Raw genomic sequence first — 27,866 nt, 5'->3', positions numbered from 1 at the left:
ACATTAACAAAAATGCCAGGGCAGCATAAATTTCCTAACACCCGATTAAGTTTGGATGTTGGAACAATAACTTTTTATATGACTCACTATTGAAGTTGTAAATCTGGGCTATACCAATGTGGCTGGAAAATTGGTTCGTCATTCAGGCTACACGATTGCATAATTTTTACAGGTGACGATAAAAGCACCGCTACATGGTTTTTATCGCGCTCTTGAGGTTATTCGACTGGCTTTTCGTCCGTAGTTTGATAATTTCTCGATAGCGGCAAAACGTAGGGTTATAATTTTTATTAGCTCACGATTAGTTCACGTGGCTAAGAAGCATACAAACTGCCAATTTACAGCATTCGGATATGCATCATGATATTTTCTACTTCCACAATGGATTCCGTTCGCCCTATCTCGAGTCGCGCTCTCAGCACCAGGCTGAGCCCCGTCCCAGTCAATAGATCCGGGTTCGATTCCCGTGTAGGCGTCCACAAATTTGTTTGTGTTTGCTCTGGAATACAGAGATGTCCAGAAATAGCTGACGCCGACAAAATGTTGACAAATTTCAGCTATTTCGGCCCTGCTAGCATACCAGTGATCAAACAGTTTTGCCCCTGAATTTCTGCATATTGTGTCAGCACCTGCAAAAGGAGCAGACTTGAAGTTCATCTGAAATCGGATGACTTTTGATAGAATTTAATAGCAGTTAGCCCAGGCTGAGGTGTGCGCTCGAAATTGCCCTGATCGAAACGTCCCAGGCGGAAAATGTCTCTGATCAGACTGCTTCACACTGAAAGTGCCCCTGATCAGACACAAGTGCGCTCGAATCCATGTCTGATCAGTTTCAAGTGCTTTCAAGTGCAAAGGCAATTTCAATCGCACACCTCAGCCGGGGAATGCTTCTCAGTTTCTATTACATCCTGATTGAGGTGTCAGCTTCTTCCACTCTAAAACTTCTCCTGCGATGGCGTGATAAAACGTTGAAAATTTCTTGTTGCCAATTCATTTCTAACCTGACCAGGTCATCGCGGTGGAAACTTTAACGTACGTCACTGTTTGTTGCACAGATCCACCACCACATTGAGCGCTAGTTCCGGCGCTATTATCTGACGCAACGCATTGGCGATTCCTCACTTTCCGGATCTGAACGGCACTGTTGGAACCCGGCACCGTCACGTATGCCCATTGACTCCATTCATATGTAACTTAAAAGTTGTCAACGAAATAACACATAAGCAGAAAAGGCTCGTGCGTTCAGGTGAACATATAATTTTTTCGACAAAATAGACAACGTTCAGGAAGTTTTATGCCTAATAAAATTCGATCAAAAATGTATCTGTGCGTGTAACTGGCGTGGATGTCGTAGGCATGAGATAGGGGGTGCATGACATTCTAATTAGAGGTTATAATGCTCTGGGATGGGGAAAATTTTTGTTGTGGGTGTGTTTTAATGCTTACGGGTAAGTTTGGCTCGAAGTGCTCGGATCAGAGATATATTTCATCTAGGACGGACTGTGGTGACTTTGAGTTAGGCTTATCGACAGCTTACTTCCCCCTCTCATGATGTGATCAGAAGTTACGTTAGCAACCATTTCTCACTAAACCATTTTCCGAATTTCCAGATGAGCCGCTGTGCAACCGCAATCTAACGCCATTTTCAGCAAATAAAAATAAAGGATGCGAGAAATTATATATTTTAGAGCGGAATATGGTAACTGACTTATTAAACGCCTGAATATTAGGTAGATGTAAATCGTCTTCGATTTTATGAAGATGGGTCACGTTTTTGAAAACTACGATAACTTTTTGAGTTACATTCGAGAAGAAAATTTGGATTTGTCTATAATCGAAAGAAATTGATTTAAATGGAAAACAATCGTTTATACTCTATTGATTTTTTTTATCTAAGCAAAAAAAAATTAGTGTGTATAACATAGCTTGGTGATTTCTTTTTTTAAAGAAAGTAACAGTCTTCTCTTCTATTCAGAAAAATAGTTCTGATCCAGCAAGTAATGAAATCTGAGATTCGAGATCCGGTTCTGAAGTTGTGTTTTAGAAATATAATCTCGAGAATTGGTATTCCACTACTAGCCTCAGAAACAACTCACATTTTTTGGACTTTTCTTTGGTGACTGGACATTAAAATTGCTATCTTGAGCCAACAAGCGCAAAATGAATTCAAATAAAGATCAAATAAAATTTTCGAAGTTTCTGACGTTTTGCTAAAGAGTTTGATGCCCTATTAACACAAGATAGTCAGTTTGTCGAACTTGCTAGTTTCCTTGAAAACATGGTTTACTTGTAAGATTTTGCAAGTATTTGGCCAATTCATTATAATATTCTGTCGTTTGCTGTTTAAAGCGCGTTTGAATTAATTGCTCAGTTTGTGTTACATAATACAATGCGATATAATGACAAAACTGTAAATTTTCATTTTTATCAACTCAATGAGTCCTTTTGCGATTCAGTTATAAATGTATAAACCCAAGGCGCTTCTGTCTGTACATCTCATGGCTAAAAAATTTTCCGGAGTAACAATTTTTGGAACCAGCTGATTTTTAATAAAGTTTTTTAGTTTTCATAACATTTTCGAGTTGGATTAACTTTTCATCTTTTTATGTCAGCTTTTTCCACAAAGGGAATAACTTCCTCTTCGTTCCTTTTATACCATTTTCTTTCAGCTCAATTATCTGTTGCTTTTTTCTTCCGTCTATGTGCAGATTATGTGCACATTCATATCTCGGAATGATTTGTTTTCATCTACACTATAGGCTGAGTGGTTATCTTATAAGAACTTTTTTCTAAGAACATAAAAGAATATATGTTTTAAGACTAATGTTCAACCTGTAACAACCTTTTAAGTTGAATGGTTAACTTAAAAGAACCTTGTAAAGTCAAATGTTCAACTTTCAAGGGACTTGTAAGTCGAATGGTTAAATTGTGAGAACGTTGTTAGCCAAATGTTTAAAATAAAAGGGCTTTGAAAGCTTTAATTAAATCTCTATCAAACAGAATATTGCATGCTCAAAATGCGCGCGAATAATAGATACCTAAATTGAGCGGAAACGTGCTACAAGATTTGTTACCTACTTATCGCACCGAATGTTCTTTTATTTCGCAAAATTGGCGGAACCAATTTTGCGAAAAGTAAGATACAAAGGATGTCTCCTAATTTCGTTCATTGTATGAATCTAATTCTCGAGCCAATTTTTTTAAGGCGGAAATTTTGGGTTATACCACTGCCGAATGGTTAACTTGTAAGCCCGGACCTAACGCCAAGTCAATTTCAGTACTGGGCAAGTCTAAATCCAAGTCTTATTTCATTACTGATTCAGAACCATGATTATGTCACTTTTTACACTTGGCAGTCTAAATCCAAGTCTGATTTTAGACTTGGCAAGTCTAAATCCAAGTCTGTTTTAGACTTGGCAAGTCTAATCCAAGTCTGATTTTAGACTTGGGAATTCCAATCCAAGTCTGATTTTAGACTTGGCAAGTCTAAATCCAAGTCTGATTTTAGACTTGACAATTGAAAAAAGAACGTCAAAAATAGCAAAAAAAACGCCGGAAATAGACGGAAAAAAGTCTAAAATAGCCTGGAAACGTCCAAAATAGCCGAAAAAAACGCCCAAAATAACCAAAAAAAACGTCAAAAATAGCCGGGGAAACGTCAAAAATAGCCGAAAAAAACGTCTAATATAGCCGGAAAAAAAGACAAAAATAACCGAGGAAACGTCAAAAATAGCCGAAAAAAAAACGTCTAAAATAGCAGAAAAAAACGTCTAAAAAAGCCGGGGAAACGTCAAAAATAGCCGGAGAAACGTCAAAAATAGCCGAAAAAACGTCTAAAATAGCCGAAAAAAACGTCTAAAATAGCCGGGGAAACGTCAGACAAAAGCCATTATTTACAAAGGAAACTTACATATGAAAACCCATAACTAGCGTTATGACTCTTCAATGAAAAACTAATAAACTACAAAAGGCAACTTACAGATATAGACCCATAACTAGCGTTATGAATCTCTTCTGAAGAAGCTAATAACGATTAAATAGCTTCAAACAAGCTCAAACAAAGACCATTTATTTACAGGACGTAAATTACATATGAAAACCCATAACTAGCGTTATGAGTTTTATGAGGAATCTATTAATAGTTAAATAGCCTCAAAAGAGTTATGACTTCTACCACAGAGCCTTAAACGGTATATTATCTTCAAACGTAAAAAAGTATGAAATTTAAGTTAAAAATCACATCCGTTTCTAAAATTTTAACTTCAATAAAATTTTAAGAGTGAGCAAAACTAGTACAAAATTTTATAACTGAGCACTCAATTTCCCAGAAGGGAACACAAAAAACTTTCGTCACAGAGTCGACATCAGCTAAGTCTTCATAGTCAGTTCTTTTTATAAAATAAAAAAAGCCTTTCAACGGTCCTATTTCCTCAAAAATTTCATATTCCTGAACACTGGCTTGCACTTTTCCATCGAACGGTTCATCTGGTATTGGCAAAAAATATAGTATTTTCCCTAAACATTCCTCGTCTGTCATCCTATAACGCACAAAACTGTTGCACATACCGGATGATGGCGCCCGAGAACAAGCCGGTGAATCGAAATACAAATTATTTTTTGAAAAGCGATTGAAAAAGGTTGCGTTTGGATAAGTAAGCCGCCCAAAATGCAGACTTTCTGTTTTGCGCGTAAAACTTGAAAAATCGGTTGTGTGTGAACCATCCCGACGTAGCAGTTGCTTAACAAGTCCGTTAAACTGTTTTTGTTCACGGTCTTGATGAATATCCAACAAGCGCTACTTTTGCAAAAATTTACGACAAATAAAATTGCACTCGTGGTGCGTTCCACTATGAACTTCACTTAAGATTTGATTCGCAGTTTCAAAACTCATTGCCGACAAAGCGAAAAGCGGCCCAAACCTTCTTACTTGGTCAGGAAGATGACGCAAGGATTGAACATTGATAGTTTCCGACCGTTCGTTTCCGTCAAAAATATCAACAATATTAGAACAGAATTTATTCAACAAACTTTCGGTTAACAATATGTCATTTTACTTACTTGACTCGAGCAGCAGCCGAACGCCAAAAACCAGATTTAATAAACTTTCATATAAAGTGCCGGGAATGCACTTACGAAAAACAACAGGGCTAACGTAAAACATTCAGTTGAACAACTCATTAGCTTTAAATTGTCCAATTTCATCTAACGAGCGAATTTTCCTCAAGTAGCCGATGAGTTCACGAGGACACACAAGTGAATTCACAACATCATTCACTTCTCGCTTTATAGATGTTTTCATTTTTCTAATGATAAGCTTCAACAGGTCGGGGAAAAACTCCGAGCAGAACACAATGCATATAATCCACAGGCGCCGTCAGAGGCAGGCCGATAACCAGGTCACTGAAAGCACTACGTCCATTCACGCCAAAAACGCTTGACGGCCCGCAAACTGATGCAAGTTCAGCCTACTGAACAAACTGATTATTTAGCTCCGGCTCCCGAATCGAACCCCTCTGCTGGAAAGGATAGTACGCATGCGTTTTCCCAATCGTCTTGCCCTCAGCAGTACAGAAATGACAGCCGAAGAATCCATTAAAATGCATCATGTTTAAAACATGAGCTTTGGCACACATATCTGCTACCAGCAGTCGTACTTTGAAGACAACTGTTTTTCTGGGAAAATCTGGACTATCGATTTCGATCGGTGAAATCAGCTTGGCTCTCAACCGGGGAACAATTATCTGCCAATTTGGCGCTCCAGAACCCACAAAAGACATGTCAAAATAATATTCTTTCGCGAATTTACGTAATATGGGCAGCAAATTGGAGCACTGGAGCCATACTGGCCACAATTTCTTCTGTATTTAGATTTCTTTATATTAACATTAATGGGAGTACGAGATTCGTTTCAATGGCTGAACAGTTCTGCAGATTAACAACAGGTGCAACATTTGAAATAAAATCCGAATGAGATATTTCGAGCCTGAGGTCTGATTATGCCACAATTTGACTCAGATTACGTTTCAAAACCTTTTGCAATTGATTTATGAAATTCAGGAATATGACAACGCTTTTTGAACTGGCTAGGTACGCTCTCGTCTGATTGCTGAGATTTTTTTTCATTTGTTTCACCAACGACTGACCAGAAGGCCTGAGTAACTGAATACAAAAGAACGGCAAGCAAACTGATGCAAGTTCAGCCCTCTGAACAAACTGATTAATTAGCTCCGGCTCCCAAATCGAACCGCTCTGCTGGAAAGGATAGTAGGCATGCGTTTTCCCAATCGTCTTGCCCTCAGCAGTACAGAAATGAGAGCCGAAGAATCCATTAAAATCCATCATGTTCAAAACATGAGCTTCGCAACACATATCTGCTACCAGAAGTCGTACTTTGAAGACAATTGTTTTTCTTGGAAAATCTGGACTATTGATTTCGATCGGTGTAATCAGCTCGGCTCTCAACCGGGTTACAATATCGTTCCAATTTGGCGCTCCAGAACCCACAAAAAGACATGCCAAAATGATATTCTTTTGCGACATACGTAATATAGTCAGCAAACTGGAGCACTGGAGCCATACTGGCCACAATTTCTTCCTGTATGTGGATTTCTTTATATTAACACCGTCATTTGAGAGTACGAGATTCATTTCAATGGCTGAACAGTTCTGCAGATTAACAACAGGTGCAACATTTGAATAAAAATCCAAATGAGAATTTTCAAGCCTGAGGTCTGAATATGCCACAATTTGACTTAGATTACGTTTCGAAACCTTTTGCAATTGATTTCTGAAATTCAGGATTATGACAACGCTTTTTGAACTGGCGAGGTACGCTCTCGTCTGATTGCTGAGATTTTTTTTTCATTTGTTTCACCAACGAGTGACCAGAAGGCCTGAGTAACTGAATACAAAAGAAACAGACGCCTCATCGGAAAGAGCGAATCGAGAACTAAATAACTCAAGCAGAGAAGTTGCTTGTTTTAACGTTACATCGCTACCAGAATATAACATTGTTGAATCTGCGTTCTCTCCAACATCTTCAAGTATACTATTTTCGGGTATTATCGAGACAGAGCAAACAAAGGGCCGAAAAAAAAGGAGACGACGCTCTTGGCGTTGGATCACTTGAAAAATTGTGAAAACCGTCGTATGTTATCTCTTTTTCATCGCTCAATCGTCCCGCTGGATCAATTTCCGGCGAAGAAAGACACATGATTACTGGAGGGGTTTTACTGATTGTAGGAACGTATCCACTTTGAGGAAAAACGGGAACTGTTGAGAGTTGACTGACAGGAGCCTCGCGTAAGTCTAGCTTGCAAGTCAACATCACCAACGTAAATTAGCCGATATCCATTACAGCTATCGCAATCAATTTTGAAAGACGGCTTCAAAGTCTCGTACGATTTGCAAAATATTTCATAGGTTTCCTTCCAGAAGACTTTTGTCAAAATGTTTTGATCAAATAACCGCTCAGAAAGCGGCCTGACTATGCATTCCGCGCTCCGACAGAACTTTTCAATAGTTCGTTTGACAGCGTCCAAATCGCACTGACTTAGTGTAATCCAGTCAACTTTTCTTGACAACATAGAACTGGAAAAAGTGTTAGTATCAAATCAGCCCTTATCAAAATTGTTAAAGAATGTCCCTAAAATAATTTCCGCAATCTTTAAGAACAATTTGATGAAAAATCAACAAGCAAAACACGTGAAAAAGATCTATTGAAGAACTCAATCAAATTTAAAGCAATCGACGCAAAGAACGATTAACGACAAAAACAACACGTGAAAAAGATCTATTGAAGAGCTCAATCAAATTTATAGCAACTGACGCAAAGAACGATTAACGACAAAAACAAAACAGACTTAAATCTATGGCAGGGAAAATCAACATAAAATGATAAATGAACTCAAGGAAATTTATGCTTTTGGATAGCAAGTGATTTGAAGCTTTAAAATTAGATCCGCACAGTTAGAAACTAGACTGTTTTCAAGTTTGTGTTTTTTCTACTTCGATTCATGCTTCGTCGCCCGGTGCAAAAAAATTGGCTGCCACTCCAGCCTCAATATTGGGCTCAAAACTCCATGAACTTTTTCGCTCGTCAGATTTTAGCTCATTTGCACGGTTATTGAGGCTGGTCTTTGCGTTACATGGCGAGCCAGTTATTGTCGTACTTCAGTCTGAACAGTTCTGCATTAAAAAATCCCTTTTTCAACTAAACTAATGATCGAGTCTAAAATAGGATTTTCGCATTAATTGCGTGGAGTCATTTTGGGGCGGGTTGCCTCGCATTTGGAAAAAAGCTCAACAAAAGAATTACCTTTCATTTGGCTTTTGCGCGTTGGACTGTCATTGAACTCAACGTAGACGTAAAAACCAATCGGCTATCTTGGAAAAATGAAAGAAAAAAAACAATTACCATTATTTTCAGCTGATTTTTGTGAGATTGCAGCTCATTGTAGTTTCTATTTGCTAGAGAGCTAATAGCTCTTTTACAGTATTGCTTAAATTGGCTACAATTTCTCTGAGCTCAGACTGGACGGTAACGCTGTGTTTCACGGCCTCCAGTAAATTCTTGTAGAGTTCATTGCCCTCTAAGCATGCACAAGCTGGCGTCATGTTCCTTTTTAACATTTTGGGTTTTCCTGGAGGTGAAGTAGATACTTCAGCAGAACAGCTAGGATGACTGCTGGTCTAAATAATCCAAAAATGATACCTAGCAACTGAAAAGATGTGAGCATCTAATGACAGTTATCAAACCTTGCACTGACTTAGATCTCTTTCGTCAATTTGGAGCACATTTTCTCCAACTACCTTGTGTAAATCGTCAGAAGTGATCTCCGGTATAGAGCAATCAGTCATTGCAAGACCCCCTAACTCGGGATTAGGAATTGTAGTGTTATTCGCGTTGTCATTATCAATGTACGTGAGCCTCTTATTGACTTGTGAGCTGGTGGACCTATGAGCCCCCAGAAGATGCGCAGAAGGGTCAGGCACCGTTAAAATCCAGTCAGTATTTAACTGGAGCGAAAGTTCAGAGCTGCCTTTTGACTCGTTCCTCTGGGAGGCAAGATATCTGCGTTCATCTTCCAAGCATTAATTTTTGTGACCAACAGTATTAACCAATGCTGACCACATGAACTTTCCAGTGCTTTGGATTTTCATTGTGTCTTTAACGTCAATATAGTCTCCTGCCTTAAGAAAAAAAATTTGTTTAGAAAAACTTTAAAAAATCATGAGAATTACGGTTTTGCAACAAAACTAATACAAAACGAAAAGGCCTGCTTTGATTGCCACACGCTGTTCATTTTTGAGACCAATTGCTCCACTGAAAGCTGAATTGACAACAAGAGTTGACTTGTTTTCGTATTTGAGGAACCACCATCTGTTTTTCAAAACGATTGAGCAACGTTCGTCAATCTGTTTTGCCTCCTCCTTGTCTCTTTGACTCAAACCTCTTGTATCCCTAAGACAAGGCCCCTGACTCTGAGAAAAACAACAAATAAAAACAAAAAGCAAAATTAAGACCTTGGCCACAAATCAAAGATAATTCGAAAAAAATTAAGAAAAAATCCGGTTGTTTCCGTTCAAATAAAACTAATTGCTTTGCAAAATCCCAAATCCGTCCTTCAGTGCTTGATGTGCGTGAACGCACACATATTGAGCGCATTCATATCAAATTTTAACCCAAAAAATTCAGTCAACAAAAAGTTAATAACGAACGAGCACTAGGCATGACCCATTTTCGGGGTACAGAGTCTGAAATCATGAAAATTATCCAAAATACCGAACCAATCGGAAGCATTACAAGTGCCTTAAAATAAGCTTTATAACCATATATGACTCTTAACTTGAGTCAATGGTTCGCGAAAAACCGGCCTGCAAAGTGGGCAAGTTGACCCAAGTCGACCCATGTTACATTGCGCTCGTTTATGAATTTTTTCATGAAATTAATACGCAACGGTTTGAAACCTATTAATTTAGTTACCACACATGATGAGCTTAATCATATCAAATTTTGAGCCAAAAACACTCACTCAACAAAAAGTTATTAACGAACGAGCACTAGACATGACCAATTTTTTCGAGGTACAGAGTCTAAAATCATGTATATTACCCTTAATACTAAACCAATCGGAAGTAAACCTGGCTCATTACAACCGCCTTGAAATAACATTTACAACTATATATATGACTTTTAATTTTGATTAGTGGTTTGCGAATTACCGGCCAGCGAGCAGATGGTAAGTTGACCTCAGTCGACGTAGTTTACCTTGAGCTCGTTCATGAATTGGTCTAGTGGGGCTTGGAACCAAGCACAATGGTTCACGGATTGAACGATGTGCAGGAGTTTTTTCTTGTTGTGGGGGTGTGATGTGGGGGGTGGCGATGTGTGGGGGGGGGTTGATGTGGGGGGGGGTTGATGTGGGAGATCCATATCCAGACGAAGTACCTCGGGCTCGATCATTAATATCTCCACGAAATTGATACCAATCAAGCTCTCACATATATTGTATGTTAGAGCAGATAATAGGCTCTCTCATATCAAAAGATCATCCAGATCGAATCACCCAAAAAAAAGTTATTAATGATGGGCCATCGGGCATACCTCAGATTTTCGGGTGTCACAACGCCAGATCTTTAATAACTCCATCAATTTTGGGTCGTAAAATTAAACGGGACATAGCTCATTGAGACCGCTATTATCTATGCTTTAAAATTGTATATTAAATTTAAATTTGGATCACTGGTTGATGAGAAAATAGGTAATGAGCACCTTGTAATTTGACCATATTAATATCGCCGAAATGCCCATATGCCACTTAATATGTCACCAAAATATACCAAGATATGCCCATGCCCATGCTCATGGCATGCCTGGTATGCCCAGGATACACTGATACAATGCTAAACTAACAGAGGGCAGGATTGGCTCTTGTGCCAATCTGTACACCGGCACTGGAATTTTCATATGCCCATTTTCATCCCCATTTTGACCCACATTTTGTGACAGATTCCCATTATTACCAACCAGGTTTCCACAACTCTGTAAAACTGGGCCCTTTGACAGCATCGGAACCCTCACAGTCTTCTTCATAACTTTTCCTTGATTCGAATACCAAGACATTTCAAGATCTGTAATATATATATATATATATATATATATATATATATATATATATATATATATATATATATGTTGATTTTCGGCTAAAATTCGGCTCCAAACGGGTGAAAAATGGCTGAAAACGGCCCAAAACACCTGAAATACCCTCAATAGACCCTCCCGGGGTGCTAATAAACACCCAATAAACAATTTGGTATGCCCCCGGCATCATTTTCTAGCACTCAGGGAAAGTGGCCAAAAAGTAATGTCAAAATCGTGGCACGTTGCGAAATTTTTTTGAATTCGAAAATTTCACTCGAATTTTTTTGAAAAGTTGGTTTTGACTTGGTACTCAACTTCCAATTGTTATCCAAGTCTTGAGTAAGACTTGGCAGACTTGTAAGACTTGTATTTAGACTTGCCCAGTACTGGAAACCTAAATAAGACTTGTATTTAGACTTGCCTAGTACTGATATAGACTTGGAGTTTGGTCCGGGAGAACCTTGTAAGTCAAATATTCTATTTTCAAGAGGCTTGTAAAAGTCGAATGGCTAAACTTGTGCCACTTCAGGCCTCTGCACAGGAAGCCAAATGTTTATTGAACTTTCATTTCAGCGTCGAATTTACATAACTTAACCACATTTGAAATTTGAAAAAATGGTTTAAATTTTCGAGGGGAAAAAGAGTGCCTGGGTAGTATCTTGGTTGATAGATTACGAAAAGAGATCCTACAACAGTATAACCTTAAGTTTCCCTTACGATAGCATCCTTTGGGTGCAGTGGAGGAATTAGAGTGTATGTATCCCTGAGGACAACTGCAGTCGTAACTACCGTCTGCGTCCGAGCAAATTGCTGGTGCTGGTCCACACGCAGATACAGAGTCCAGGCACTCGTCAATATCTGAAATAAAACAAAACCGTCAATACGCTCTCATCAGATGTAAATTGGCACATTTAAGGATATCGATTATTACTTACCAAAATGTCTTCACGTCATCTCTTAATTGTGACAATCGCATATCAGTAGGATTTCCCCTCATCATAAATAAGGGGAATAACCTCATTTCCCTTATTTGGTAAAAATTGATCAATGATAATGCAATATAAAAGCGAACATGAAATTAACGTCAAACTCTCTCTTAAATGGTTGTCCTGTCTTTTCACCCCTATTCTTTTATTCTCCTGTCTTTTAACCCCCCATTTTTTAAATCCCCGGGCGAGGTTTTGGCATTGAATTTTCGTAAGAAATGCGGTAAAATGCGGAGAAACAAATAATTTTCACCGCGTATTTCTTTTTGCGGTGAATGCGGCGAATTATTTATTTTCACCGCGTTCTCGGTATTCTTACAAAAAGGACACACTTATACAGGGGTTAGAACCTCTTAACTCCTGCATGTCTGCAATTTCTTATTCCACTGCTCCCACTGTCACGTGCTTCTATGATATTTCTTGTGAATTTAAGTAAAAGTTGGAAAACAAATGCGGTAAATTTTTGTAAGAGATGCGGTGAAATTGGCGGTGAATTTTTGTACGAAATGTGGTAAAATGCGGTGAATTATTTTTTATTTAACCCCGTAATATTTTAATTCCTAAATTGAGCGTTAAGACTGTAAACAGTTTTCTGCTTGCTATTTCAACCCTGGTTGGGCTTTATTTGAAACCATAAAACCCAGACTGAAGTGTCCTTTGATTAGACTATCGTGCGCTCGAATATACGTGTGCGCTTAAATTGCCTCGAAAAACTCCTCTGATCAGACTATTGTGCGCTCGAAATCATCCCCTGAACAGAAGCGTGGGCTCGAATCCGCCTCTGATCAGACTGAAGTGCGCTCAAAATTGCCTATGATCGGACTAAAGTGCGCTCGAAATCACCTCTGATTAGACAAAAGTGCACTCGGAGTTGCCTCTGTTTAGACTAAAATGTGTTCAAAATAGTCTGATTAGAGAATGATATCGAACATCAACGAATCTTCTAACAGTATTTCTATTGAAAATAAAACCAAAAAAAGTGCCAAAATATTTATAGAGTGTGCCATTAATTTATGTTTCGAACTGAATAATTGAACTTAGACAGCTTTGCATAAAAACGTGCTGATCTACTTTGATTCAAAATCTTTACTTGAGGGGACCGGCATTTGCTATCAATTGGACCCCTTGATTCTGATCAAACCCATCACATTTTCAGATGGAGTTCTGATCAGAATGCTACTTTATTGTTGGCTAATACGAGACACAACAAATGTCAGTTACAAAAAAAACACAGAAAAAATTGAAATACAAATCGCTTGACTTGGCCTCTGGTCAGACTAGTGTGCGCTCAAATTGGTCTCTGATCAGACTAGTGTGCGCTTGAAACTGCCTCTGATCAGACCGTCCCAGATCAAAGTGACCTCTGATCAGTCAAGTTCCAGACCATTGTCCAGACAAAAGTGCGCTCGAAGCCTTTTCCAGACCATGTAATTGGAGCGCACCGAGAACATGTGTGCGCTCGAAGATGGTCTGATCAGAGCCCAGATGCTCTGATCTTTGGCCCGGCCACCTCAACCTGGGTATGGATTCCAAGAAACAGGAATAGTTTTATTTATGGATTCAAAGATTCCTTACAAGAATGATACGAGTGGCAATTACATGGAACCATTAGTTTCATTTATGGTCTTATATATGGTTTCCATGAACCATTTATGGTTGTGTTTATGGTTTTCTAAGATCCATTTATGGCCGGTAAGATGGTTCTCAAGAAAAATTAAGGTTGCAGTTTTTCGTTTAATCGTCAGCACGTTAAGCACTCAGCCAGAGGAAGCCACTTTTTTGAATATTAAGTTCTGTTGATGGTCAGACATATTTTTGGTCTTACAATGGTTTCCAGGAGTCATTTATGGTAGGTTTTTGTTTTCTAAGAACATTTTCGGCCGGTAAGATGGATCTCAAGACGTGTACCAATTTATTTGAAACATCATAGAATTTTTTTCAGTGTAGAATGACACGAGAAATCGACTAATGCCGAAAATATAAATATCTGAAAATATCTGTTAGCTGTTAGCTACCCATAGTTTCTAGTCCCACCCGGGTCGAGGTTTTTGGTTAAATCTTTGTAAGAAATGCGATGAATGCAATGAATTTTTATAAGAAATGCGGTGATTGCGGTGAAAGCGGTGAAAAAAAATATTTCACCACCTTTCCCCGCATTTCTCACAAAAATTCACCGCGAAATTCACATCACTTCTTACAAAAATTCACCGAATCTACTTTTGTGGCAAATTAACGTAAGAAATGCGGTGAAAGCGGTGAATGCGGTTAACAAAATATTTCACCACATTTCACCGCATTTTAAAAAAAAATTCACCTCGAAATGGTAGTGACAATTGGCGCAGTTAACTAGGCAGTTGAATGCATACAGGAGGTCAGAGGTTCGAACCTGTGTGGGAACGATGTTTTTTTTAAGGATACAGAAAACGCGGTGAAAATAAATAATTCACAGCGATTCACCGCATTCACCGCAAAAAGATGTAAGAAATACGCGGAGAAAATTTTTTTTTTCACCGCATTTCACCGCATTTCTTATGAAAATTCACCGCCAAAACTCGATCCGGGCACTTTTCCACAGGTCAAACAATGAGACACTATAGAGCCAAAACAAAATTACTATTATGGCCTTAGTTTGACAGGATACCGGGCCATAACTTTGTCCAGACCAACGGCCATGTCGAGAGTTTGACTTTATGAAAAAAGACTTGTCTCTGCCTTGATTACATTGTCGAGGACACTAGTAACAGTTGACCTTCAATCTTTCACGGGTCGACAATGGGTTCAATTTTTTTGAACCCACTGTCGGTCGAATGGGGTTAATCCTCAGGTCGATGTCTCAACTACCCCTGTTCGTATTTGCATTTGTACCAGGAGAGGCACGTGCTAAAAAACTGTAACTTTGAACACCAAGTCATAATGTTGATTCAAGATTGTTGTTTCAAGAGTTGTATGCTAATTTTCGGCAATTGAGTACATTTGTTCAGCGAAAAATAAAATGAAAAAAACGTTGCGGAGTTTTTTTTGGTAAAATAAGGAAAATAAGGAAAATAAGAAAAATAAGTAAAATAAGGAAAAATACAGCAGTGGAGTTGAAAAAATTATGATGCATTAAGTTTTTCTCCCAAAATATTGTAATTTTTGGTTGTACTTGTTACACATACACACAACTATTTTTAATTCATCTATATTTTAGGCAATTTAGATCCTAAATCCAGGAAAAAACTTCCAGATCAGGTGTTCAAGATCTCAAAAATTCGGAATCTTACAAATTTTTCCTGGAATCTTTACACTGGAGGACCGACTAACCAGAAATTTAATTTTAAGATATTGAACTGCCTTTTATTAAGAACTCAAATAAAAAAATAAGGCTCTTATAGTTTTTTTTAATAGTTCAAGCTGTTCAACAATTATGTTCACCCACCAGTGCATAGGTTTTAAAGTCTGTTTAAGCAGATTCGACCACAGAGTTCATTTAAGACAAAGCAAAAAGAAAAGGGGGTTTTCCTGTGTTCCAAATTAACTTATTAATTAAAAATTTTTGCAGGACAATTATTTGAGATTGAAAAAATTTTTAGGAAGCACTCAGAAAACCTGAAGTGTTTTACTCCTATCGAAAATAATCATCCATTTTTATACAAAAAATGAACAAGATCTTTCTGTTTCCATCAGCAACTGAAAAAAACTAATGTCTCTCGATGCTTCCGTTCAGTCAAACTGACACCTGTTTAGGAGCTACTGTTAACAATTCTTCAATTGTACAACATCTAGGGGGAGCCAACAAATTCTGAACTATGCATCAAAATAGTTTCCGCTTTTTCTTGAACCGCTTTTTCTTTCGATTCTTCTGTTGTTTTAGAAGCTGTGTTTGGTTTTTCTTATTTTAGTTACATTTTTGGCCTCATCAAACCACTCAATATACTTAGAAGTTTCGACATAGTTTAAACTGTTAAAAATAGGTCTATAAGAAAAAAAGGAGGAAGCCATGTCTTTCGTTTATAATTTTCAGAAAAGTTTTTTTTTTCCGTTTTTATAGTTATGCGTTACCTAATTTAATGACAGTTTCCATTCTAGCTATAACAGAACACTATTAAACATATAATTAAGGAAAAAAGAGGTTTTTTTGATTAAACTAATAAAGAGAAAAGAAAACCCCGAGAATCCTAAAATGCAGATTGTTTTTATCATTTTTTTTTCTTTAATAATTTTATATAAATTTCGTCATAAATTTTGTGTGTCTGTAAAAATTTAAAAAGTTTTTACGATTTCCTTTTCCTTCATACTTTCCAAATTACTCAAAATAATGTCCATTTTCACCAAGAAATCAATTTAAAATTAATTCTTTTTTCTCTGCGATGCGTAAACAAAAAGTAAATTTTTGACTGATAAAAAGCCGACTCTTGCATATCTTCCCCTAGTTTGAAAAAAATGTTAAAACAATAATCAAACCTTTACATCCAATATCTCCGGGGATGGAGTCTGAGAACTGATATCCCGTAGGACACTGGCACTCGTAGGTCCCCTTTTTATTCACACAGGTGGCAGGGGATGGGCCACAAACAGATACAGCTTCCAAACACTCGTCAATGTCTATTAAAAAGAGTATCTGAACAATGTATGCTCTACAGAATCTCCATTACATGATAAAACATGTGATCTCGTTAAAATATCACAAGCGTCCGTTTTAAGATTAGTTTTATGCTGACGCTAATCAAACCATTAACAGGCAAAATACAATAATAAGAAAAATTTGCATAATTCATCTTTTTTAACGGCAGATTCGAATTTAATTGGAGTTTATTTCATGATTAATCGTTTGTGGGAAAAAAAAAGAATTCGTGCTTTTGAGTTGACTTGATAATTATTCAAATCATTATGGTCATCGCAAACATTAAGTTTATTGAACACATGATGTACGCACAAAAATTTTTGAGAGTGCGATGGTCTGAAAATAGATATTTTATGTATGGGACGGTCTGGACATAGAAATGTTTCGTCTGGGGCGGTTTGTGGAGACATACGCTCAAAATGCAACTGCCCGGATTATAGTAACATGGTAATATAGCGCTGAAAGATCTGAAAAAGGAACAAAAAAATGAGTCAGCAAGGACGGATTTTTGCACTATGAAGTTGCTACCTACCTTCGCAATGGGTTCCATTGTCCAAGAATCCCTGTTCGCATTTGCACGTGTAACTAAGCACCTCGTTAATGCACAATGAATTCTCATCACACACATCCTCAATCTGCTCGCACTCGTTAATATCTAAAATCATTGGGTCTTTCTGCAACATAGTCAAGATATCCAAAACCAAATTAATTTCCAATCCCGACTTTGACATTTCTAATCGGTTTTGATTTTTGTTTTTTGAAAATGATCGTTTTTGATTGTTTTGACCGTTTTTGATCTGAACTTTCAGGAGATGACCGTTTTTAAAACCTTTCTAAACGAATTGATCGTTTTTGAGCGATAATCAAAACTGAAAAAGGACCATTCCTGACCGCAGTTATTTTAGAAGGTCGAAAAAGAATCATTACTCAAATTTTTTTGACAAAATTTCCAGTCGGATCGCACATTCGGGAACTCTCAGATCAAGAGCGCAGAAAAGTCTAAAAATGTTCTTGATGAAACATGATTAAGACAGCTTTGTTTTGGACTAATTTCATCAGAAGTAATTTTGATCTGGAGAGATGTGATCAGAAGTCTCTTCAGGCTGGGGCACCTAGTTGAGACCTAGTTGGTTATTTTGCAGGACTCTGCCAGATTCTGACAGATAAATGTGATTTTTTGAAACCTGGCAAAAATATTATATGACAGAACTTACCAGAAGAATGGCTATCTTGCCAGATTCTGGCAGAAAAACGTTTTTCAATTTTATTAGAATCTTGCAAGCTAATGGTTGAACCACTAGCTTGCAAGATTCTGAAAAAATTGAAAAAGTTCGTTCCGGTTGAGCTGCAATTCAATTGTTTGATAATACCAAATCTGCACCATTTATTTTCTCAGTAAATTATTTCCAGTAGAGCTGCCCTATTTATCGAATAGTAAATAATAGAAACAGCGGTTGATGAAAATTTCATTACTATTATGGTTCATCAATTTATTTTTTTTTCAATTTTTTTCGTTGTGTTTATATTGATCATTGATTACAGGACGTATTGATTGTGCCTCATAAGACTCAAAGTTAAATGTTCAAAGACTTTTACCTCACTGCGTTATGTTGTTGAAGTACACCTACTAGCTGGGACAAAAAGATTACACAACAAAACTCTTACAAAAGAGCCTGTTTTGAGCATTTTAACAGACAAAAATTCATCTTGTAGGAATCTGACAGAAAATTGTTATCCTGTATGAGTCTGGCAGAATTCTAGTTATCTTTAAGGAAGCTGGCAGATGTTTGCTTGTAGAATATGAAGAGTCCTGTGAGGTAAAAATCCGTTCTCGACTAGGGGTGTTCTGAAGAGAGGGAAATTTGATCTGTGGAAAACGATTACAGATCAATTTGGTGTGCAGAGATGCAATCAGCGCATGCTACCCGAGTTGAGAATTTCGTCGGATTCAAACATAAGAAATCGTCGGTTTTCGTCGCTTTTACTTCGCCAAAACCGATCAAAGCCCTTACGTTTTTTTCGTCGGCTTGATCGGTTTTCGTCGGAATTTGAACATAAGAGCCGTCGGTTTTCGTCGGTTTCCAAACGTAAGGCATCTACATTTTGACTTATGATGAGATAATAAAAAATAGATGTTTGAGTTTTTAAAAATCGTTAAAAACCGAACTACTAATTGAATTGCATAACACCATTTCTCATTACAGCGCTCACAAGATCTGCCAATAAAAAAGACTACGAAATAATAGACTTTTGAAAACGGTTATTACATCAATTGGATGTAAAACCGTTTTTAGGAAAATAGACTTTTGAAAACGGTAATTACATCAATTGGATACGGTGCCGTAGAAAACTTATTACGGCCTTATACGGTGCCGTACAAAGTTTTGTAAGTTTTCTACGGCAGCGTATAAGTCTTAGTAAGTTTTCAAAGTTTCGTCTAAGGTGGGTAACCTGGGTTTCAACAAAACCGACAAAACCGACAAAAACTGTCGAAAACCGACGCTTCTTACAAACAAAACCGATGAAACCGACGAAAACCGACAGAAACCGACGCTTCGTACGTCGTTTTCGTCGGTATTTCTCAACGCGGGTAAGCCCTGGGAAAACATTATTGGAAAAAAGCTCAGAGAGAATATGTTCTATTATCAGAATTTTTGCACCTAAGATTGTAAATTTTAAATGTTTTGCTTCAAACAACTTCTGATTCTCTGCATTGAACGTTTTGTTGCCAAAGTGACCATCATGATGTGACCTTCATGATTAGATGAGAAAATAAAGCATCGAAGGGAAGCAAATTGTTTAAAAAATTGGAGAAGTATTTGTAAACAAATTTGTAGGAAATCAAAATCCAGTGCAAGAGGCATTCAAAGTAATTTTGAACAGTTTGCAATGTTATCTCGGAAAGAACGGATTATTTTATTTATTCCAAAAGAACGATGAATTTCTTTTGTTGGATAGAAACCCTCTTTATTTGAACTTGTTTGCGCCACTTAAAAAGAAAAACTTTTTTCAAGAATTTTTCTTATTGTTTCAATATTGCACGTTGATGCTTTTATATTTTGTTTTCAGATTTGCATGATGTTATCCAATTTTTTTCTTGTTAAAACAAACATTGACGTTCTATACTTCTTAACCTATAAAATAACTGTCATAAAATATCACCGCACTGAGATGCCAGATCTTTCTTTCAGAGATGTAAGTTTTTATGCAGCAAAAATTTCATTTGTAATCATCATGATTTTTATGGAGCTGGTTTGTCTTGAGAAGTAACTGTTTGGGAAAAGAGAAACCCCATAGCTAATTGTGTTGGAGTTAGGAAAAAACAAATTACAAGGAGGCTCGGTAATGTGCGTTCGCACATTAAGTTCCGACCCCGCTCATCTACATTTTTCACTTAAATGTCTACTAAATAAGGAAGAAATAAAAAAATTAACATATCAACAGATCGTTCAACAAACTTCTATAAGAATAAAACAATCTACTCTAGAGGGTCTATGAGACCTGTGGCTACATTAATATGACTACCAGAAAAGACGGCAATAAGATCAAATAGTTACAAATATTAATTACGACCAAAACTCCTTGTCCATTTTTTGAAAACCACTAATAACCATATCAAAAGGGCATCAGACAAAATTTATACTAAGAAGATTAAACGATACTTTTTGGAAAAAAATATGGGAGTTTTCATGAATGTGACTTGGCAACAAGTCGAATAGAAATGAGCAAAAGCGGCAAAAGTTTATTAAAACCTTGCTTTTTTTTTAAAAAAGTATTACATTCGAACTGATTAGAAACATTAAGCATCAAACGAAATCATTGAGAGAGTCTTTTATACCTCATTAGGGAGCGACTGAGGCCTATCATTTTTCAGGATATGTCGTACGACTACGAAAAGATTGACAAACACAGCAAAATTTGTACAAAAAATTATGCACGAAAACAATGTCCCCCAATCAATTAAATACGAAGGTGATCACTAAAAACAATAAAAATCTTCGTTTGCATTTTTTGCAGGTGACAAAATCTGCTTGTCAAATGACGCCCATTATTGTGATACTGTGAAAAGAAAACAAAACCTTCAAAAAAGGGCAAAATTTCAAAAACCACTAAAATTAGTTTCATGAAAGCTGGTTGTTCCAAGAAGAAAGATAAATTGAGGAAAATAAAACCCTTATAAAGAGCCATTTGTATTTGAAAAGATAAACGATGTGAATTGTATATAGAGATGCTTAGCTACAATTTAACAGAAATTAAATTGGCAAATCTTACAAATCTATCTCTTTTTTATTAAAAGCAAAAATTTTCAAAATTCATAGCCAACAAAATTTTTCGACTAAAAGAGTAGACAGTTTTTCATTACTCGGAAAACTAATTGCAACTGTTATTAATGATACTAAAATATACGACGATAAAATAACATTAAATACAAGCTGAACTAATAAGTTTCAAAAACAATTTTACAAAACCACAGATTAACTAAAAACCATTAAATATATAAGATATAAATGGCAGGAACATAGCATCTTCATTTGCGTCTCTTTTGATCATCATCTTTTTGTAAAACGACTATCACAAAAACATCAAAAAGAACCACAAAAACTAAAAAAATTCCTAAATTCCACAAAACTCTTCTGAAACAAATTGTCTAAGCCTGGAAGACATTATTTAAAAAGTTTAAAAAACAGAAAAATTATTGTTTGATTCAACAAAACATTAAAAAGAGCTCTTAAGAACGAGGCTAATTTACGAAAAAGATAAAACATTGTTAAATACAAAAAAACGAAAACCAGAACAAAAAGGGAAATATTAAAGAATTCTATTTCTCTCTTTTTTAGAAATTTAGTTCAAAAGTCACAACAACCTTTAGTTAGTTATCGATATCAGTTATTTAAGATCAATAGTTTATCTATAGTTGGCCACTGAGACATTTAATTACACAACATTTGGCATATGACAACAAACCATATGTTATAAAAACAAAAAGTATGTTTAGTTTCAAAAATTGTAAAGCTCTTTTCAGTTAGATTGTTGAATAATGTGACAATTTACAAATGAAACAAAAACAACAGCAAAAATGGACAATTATGCACAAAAATCAGAAAATTTTTGTAGAAAAACTTGTAGTACCAAAAGAAAGAAAACCTTCAGTTAAAACAACTGGCCACAAAGTTAGTTTTTTTTTTCTATAATGAGGAAAGGTTGATCTTCACTTACTGAGAATAAGCAAAATGTGACAAAATTAATATAAAAAATTGACAAGTTCAAAAAATCACCGCATTTTTCTTAAAACAATTTCATTCAATAACATAAGAGACATTAGGTAACAACCAACTGAATAGAGAAGGTTCACTTGCACCTCTTGAGGAAAAAAATAAATCTTTGAGTGGTTAAAATTTAAAAATCAGTCTGGCAAAAGAATAACAATTAATGGCAAAATACAAGAATTCAGTTAAGTTTTAATAAAACTCTTCCTCAAAGCCATAAAAACCATTTGGTTCTTTGAAAAAAAAAACTATCTACGGCCTTAAATTTACGTAAATTGGAGCTGTCATTAACGGAGCTGTGAACAAAAAATATTGTCAGTAATTATCGTTAAAACAACAAAAGCAAAATATTTTGAAAAAAGGCAGCATAGAAATAAAAACCTAAAAGTCTGATTCTAAGAGTCCAAGATATTATGGAACCTCTCCCTGAATTTGTTGCGCGCTCAAACTTACCAAGTGTTCCAAGTATTTGCGAATAAGACCAATTGTTGAGTGCGTTTCATCAAATATTGAAAAAAAAGAAGCATTTTGTACAATTATCCATTTAAATCTGCAAAAAACGGCACAATTTTCTTTCCAGAACACTTTCATACGGCACCTAATTGCAACTAGCGCTCTTTTTGATATTACGAAGTCTGTGTAAAGGTTTCTTTGCCACTAAGTCTGGCAAACTTTAACAATGTGGACCAAAAAAGAATATTTTGTGCCATTTTTGATGAAAAAAGTTTGAATTTTGAAAATTTCATCGAATATTGTAACCAAAAAAAACTTCAATCAAACATTTCAGCAACGCTCGGCTATCCCTATCGGTAACAACAACACTCGGTAACAACAACACTCTTATTTTGAATTTAATTAGCGAAATTTTGCCAAATTTTAGCAAAAATTACTGAAAAAGCTGAACAAAAACAGTCGAATATTCACAAAAATTTAGCCTCGATAACTACCTATGAAACACGAAAATCGAAAAAATCTTTTTATTTCCGTATTCTACGCTGGACGGGCTTTTTAATGATACCACTCACAATTCTCTACGATGAATATAACGGTCGGCCAAAATTGACTGAACAAAAAAACCAGTTGAGTATATAGTTCCTCCCTCCTCACTAAAGTGGGGGTCGGAACAAAAAAAACTAACATGTAATTCTCCAGGGCAAAAAATATATGAGATTAAGACCGTTATTTCTCTATAGTACAAAGTAAGGACGAATAAACCATCATTTAGATATTTTCTGTAAGAAAATATTTTTTTTTAAACAAAATTAAAAAATTCCTCTACAGTGAATATTTAACGAAGCATTCAAGTACTAAGATACGCTATGAAGAGATGAAAGAGAACTTGTACTTTTCCGTCAAAAAAGGTTGGATTATGATGGCAAATAATTGAAAAAAATGAAGCAGATATGATCTTACATGCTGCCAAAAAAATTTTATTTTAAATGAATCTGTTTTTTTTTTACCAAAGGCCAATTCAGGTTAGCTGCATTTCAATTACTTAAATGTCATTTCTATTGGCAAAATGAAAATAAAAAAAATTAAGTCGAAGTCTCCAGCCGAATTGGTCTGTAAGCCCGGATCTAAGTCTCATGAGATTTCAGTGCTGAATCATGAAAATTTCATTATGATATTTACTATGGCCAGAGTTCTCATCTTGGCAATTTATAGACATTTCATGGTAAAATTCATAGAAAAATTCTGAATTTAGTATGAACATAATGACTTTCAATTCTGTAATTATTATGGACATAATGAGTTTTTTGTCTGTTTTTTAACTGAACAGAATGAAAAATCGCCATTAACTGGAACTAGTTGAATTCACCACAACAACCGCTTTAATCCTTCGGGGAAAACTAAGTGGTCAAATTAGCTACTTTAGCACTTTTTTGTCTGGGCACTCTGTTACCAATTTACAATGCAGTTCGGTACGTTCTAATATTTTGTTGCCTAGGAAATTCTAATTATAAAGAGAAATATGGTGGTCAATTAGAAAATTGAGCGCATTTCAGAATGATCATATGTCATTACGAGCCCGCAATGATCTGTTCTTAATGGCACAAAAGTTTTGCCTAGTTTTTTTCCAACACACGGAAATCGGTTAGTAGACACACTGAACGCAAAATCAATAATCCAACACTAGGTTTGCAAAGTTCACTGTGACAGAATTTCTATTCATTAAAATGGTTTAATTCAATTGGATACAGATGTAGAGCATCAAAATTTCAGACATGTCTTAATTAATTAAAAAAATAAATTTTTTTCTAGAGTTTCTATCTTTTTTTACAAAGTCATTCTTATTTTTTTTTCATTTTGTTAACGTCACAAATATTTGTTGGGGTGTGACTTTTTTAATCGAAATTTGATCTGCACGAAGTTTGGTCCAGGGCTCTGACAATTTCTACACAATAGTAAGAGAAGAGATTGTTCAGAGGCGACCCTATGGTCTCGAAGTTGTAATTGAAAGTTTTGTTCAGATGTTACCTGGCTGCAAAATCTTACCCAATGAATGTTTTTCCAGAAGTTCTTAGGTGGAAAAGAAACTCCAATGAATCGCTCTGAATTATTAAAAAGAGATTAACTCAAAAAATTCTTTCAGTTTAACATCCAACTTTTAGAGTAGCAACGTATGTGGAGATGCTGGTTAATTATCGGAGCCATCCAAACAACATATAGCCACAATCAGATCAACTGGAAAAACAATCAGAGATCGATATATTTGAGTTATTTCATACCGAAGTTTTTTACCTCGCGTTTAGACAGAACGTGTCAGAAAAGATATGACCTAATCTAAATTGTGGAGGTTTTACATGCATACACGTTTCAGCTTGTTTTCCATGCTAACTTGTTATTGTATATTTCAAAATTTGTCATTAAAAGGAAGTTTTTTAGTAACAAATTTTAGTTACAGAGAGTCAACTCAAAACTTCCAGTACAATTTGGTTGAGAAATGTAAATGCCCTAACTTAATCATCTAATAATTTCTATAAAGAAACAATACAATTTTGACAGAGTTCTTTAATCATTACAGGACATGCGTTTAATTGTCCGAACATCGAAGAAACCTTGACTCATTTTTCCTTATTCTTAAGATAGTATTTTGGTTACAGGTTTTAACTAAATCCATCATTAATTTTGGTGCTTAAAAATTCTAACAAATTCACGGGTTGAGAAATTTTCTGGAAATTATATAAAAGTTAGCCCAAATGCAATTAATTTCGAGAAATTGAACGCACTCAGCTGAATTTCGCTAAAATTTGTGTGAAATGCGCAGAAAACCACTAGAACTTTCTTAAAATTTTTATCTCAATTTCAAATTGGTTTTGCGTTGCCCGAGTGCCAAAATCTACTCTTAAGTTTTTTAGTCATCACCCAATCGATTGCCCTTAGTTATTAAAATTTGTTTTTATTAAATTGATATAAATGAATAGTGTCGTCGTAAGAAATGTGCTCAAAAGTGATGAAATGCTCTGAAAAGTGCTGAAATGCTAACTCTTATTGTAAGATCAAATAAGACGGTCGAAATTTTGGGGTAAAAGCCCTACACAATAATGGCCTAAAATCCAAAAATGTGTAGAAATTGCGCTGAAACGCAAACTTTCATACAAACACACACACACACACAAACAAAGTCACCCATACACACAAAGATACGCGCACCCAAACAAACAGACACCCGGGTTGCTCATTATGAAAAATTTTTAGTAGTCAAACTAGGTCATATATGGTTCCTAGTAATCATACTAGGTCAAAAATGATTTGTATTGTTTCTTGGTAGTCATACAATGGTCATATATAATATTCTAGAAATCATACAGGGATCATACAAAAAATTTCAAAGCCTAAAAACTGTAAAACTTTCGTTTTCTACCGAAATTGAAAAATTTTCTGGGAAATCATTCAAGGTCATATTTGACAAATAAAAAATTGACTGGTGCCACAAATTCTCGTATAATGCAGTCAAATACTGAATACTGTATTGCATTTACAGTCCACATTTGATTCTTTATGTGCTCTGAAAGAATAACTTTGCAAATTGAACTTTTTCATAGAACGATTTTGAGATTATCTGCAAACTTTTCAAAAATCTATATATGAAAAATCGTATAATTGAGATTTCACTATTAACTGTATTCAGAGGCTATTAGCTTGCTTCAGAGAATATCAAAACTTTAGTTATGCATGTGGACTTACTCTTTTATTTAATGCCCAATTTTGCAAATGATATATTACGTAAGGGTATTCTGGGGATGACAAAGTAATGCCTGGGTATCATATGGGTGATGCATACCGAATGAAATTTTAAAGAAAAACAGAATTGGTTAAAAGATTTATGAAATTTAGATGTGTGATTCTCGGTAATCATTCCAGGTTCATAAATGATTTCTTAGTAGTCATACAAGGATCGTACTAGGAAATACGTTATTATTTTTCGGCATCATATATGATCTTTGTTTGACTACTAAGAAGTGGCGATCCGGGCAAACATGAATGCATACACACACAAGCAGAGACACACATTTGAATATAAAGCGTTGAAATCTTTCAAACTACAGAAAAAAAGGTCAAAATTTGCAAGAAAAGCGCTGAACTGCGCTTATCAGAAAAATCGGGAACATCTAATTTTATGGAGGTGCCAAATTTTGAGACGTAGGCTCTAAGCTTTGTGAGAAAAGCACTGAAAAAGTGCTAAAAGTTATATAGAACTTGAGCTGAAAATGTGCTGAAATTAAGTCAAAAAAGTCTTGACGATGCGATGAACTTTCGAGTTCTTCAAATCAAGCATATTACCAATTTTCAGCACATTTCATTTCATTCGACGTGTTGCTTGCAAAAAAAATTGGCTGAAACGGCGGTGACAAATAGAAGCTGGCTGTAATGTTTGCCTCCTTAAATATACTAACCAACACATTTCGTTGGATCATTTGCATCAACTTTCGATCCGTTGAGACAATTTGTGCATTGGAATCCAACAAATACGTCTGAACAACTTTTCAGTTCATTCTGAATGCAGAAGTCGAAACCTCCACCGATACACGAGAAGGACAAAGCTGTAACAAAAAAGGTCCCTGCTCACTGACTACTTTTTAAAATCTAATCTTGTCATGGCCAGTTTTTTTCCAGTTACGCTAATCGAGAGTTAAAAATTATCTTGTTGATGCCGATTCAAAGTAGACAAGATCAAAAAATGCATAAAGTTTGAAATCAAACATACTTAAGTACTGCAACCCTAGATGATTAACAAAAATTCCTTCTGAACTCAAAGTTTGTTCAAACCTCTCAAAATTCCCAACTCATACAGTAAAGGCAAGATATCATGACATTCCATCCTTTCTCTATGAATGATCACGTGACACATTTCGTTTACAGGTAGGATTTCACCAGATAAAAGCGAACTGTAGTCACGTGAGACGTCTAAACCAACTCCGCAAAAGGCACTCGGTTCACAGTACAGTCCAATTGACCAATCAAATTGCTTCACTGACATCAAGCACTCTGATTGGCTAACACCAGTGTGGTATAATAGCAATGCGTTGTATATTGGGTACTTGGGAAGCAAAAAACTGCACAATTTAAACGTTTCGTCACAAGTTTCCGAAGAAAACACAATAAAATTAAATAATGAAGTTGCCAAAGTTAATAGCAATTTAATCATTTCAGTTGTTTTGAGCGCTTCCCACTTGCTACAAACGGTCAAATTATCTCACAACAAACGGTCAAGAATGTTGTTATGATAACACCACATAGAAAACGATTTTCAAATCTTCCCTGGCTGCCATAGCTTTTTACATCCTTGCATTTCAAGTTGTTGAAAATATCTGTCTGGAAAACGTTCGAAAATGGGTGTCAATAGTGTTAAAACGGGATGT

At 35.9% G+C, this 27,866-nt stretch overlaps 1 protein-coding gene across 1 annotated transcript; it reads right to left on the bottom strand.

The window, feature by feature from the left end:
* Positions 1-130: 130 nt before the first annotated feature.
* Positions 131-27,484, bottom strand: LOC142336554 (uncharacterized). Its single transcript, XM_075385463.1, has 7 exons — positions 27,274-27,484; positions 26,901-27,047; positions 17,268-17,390; positions 16,576-16,716; positions 11,864-12,004; positions 1,002-1,193; positions 131-629 (listed from the first exon to the last, which is right to left on the bottom strand). Exons 1-7 carry the CDS (start codon positions 27,482-27,484, stop codon positions 307-309), a joined length of 1,278 nt encoding a protein of 425 aa, XP_075241578.1. The 3' UTR covers positions 131-306.
* Positions 27,485-27,866: the final 382 nt, after the last annotated feature.

Source organism: Convolutriloba macropyga, chromosome 3 (assembly GCF_964194025.1).
Source record: "Convolutriloba macropyga chromosome 3, txConMacr16.3, whole genome shotgun sequence".
In the NCBI taxonomy this organism is placed as follows: domain Eukaryota; kingdom Metazoa; phylum Xenacoelomorpha; order Acoela; family Convolutidae; genus Convolutriloba; species Convolutriloba macropyga.
Note: the sequence above shows the minus strand (reverse complement) of the source record. Positions and strands in the feature narration are given on the sequence as shown.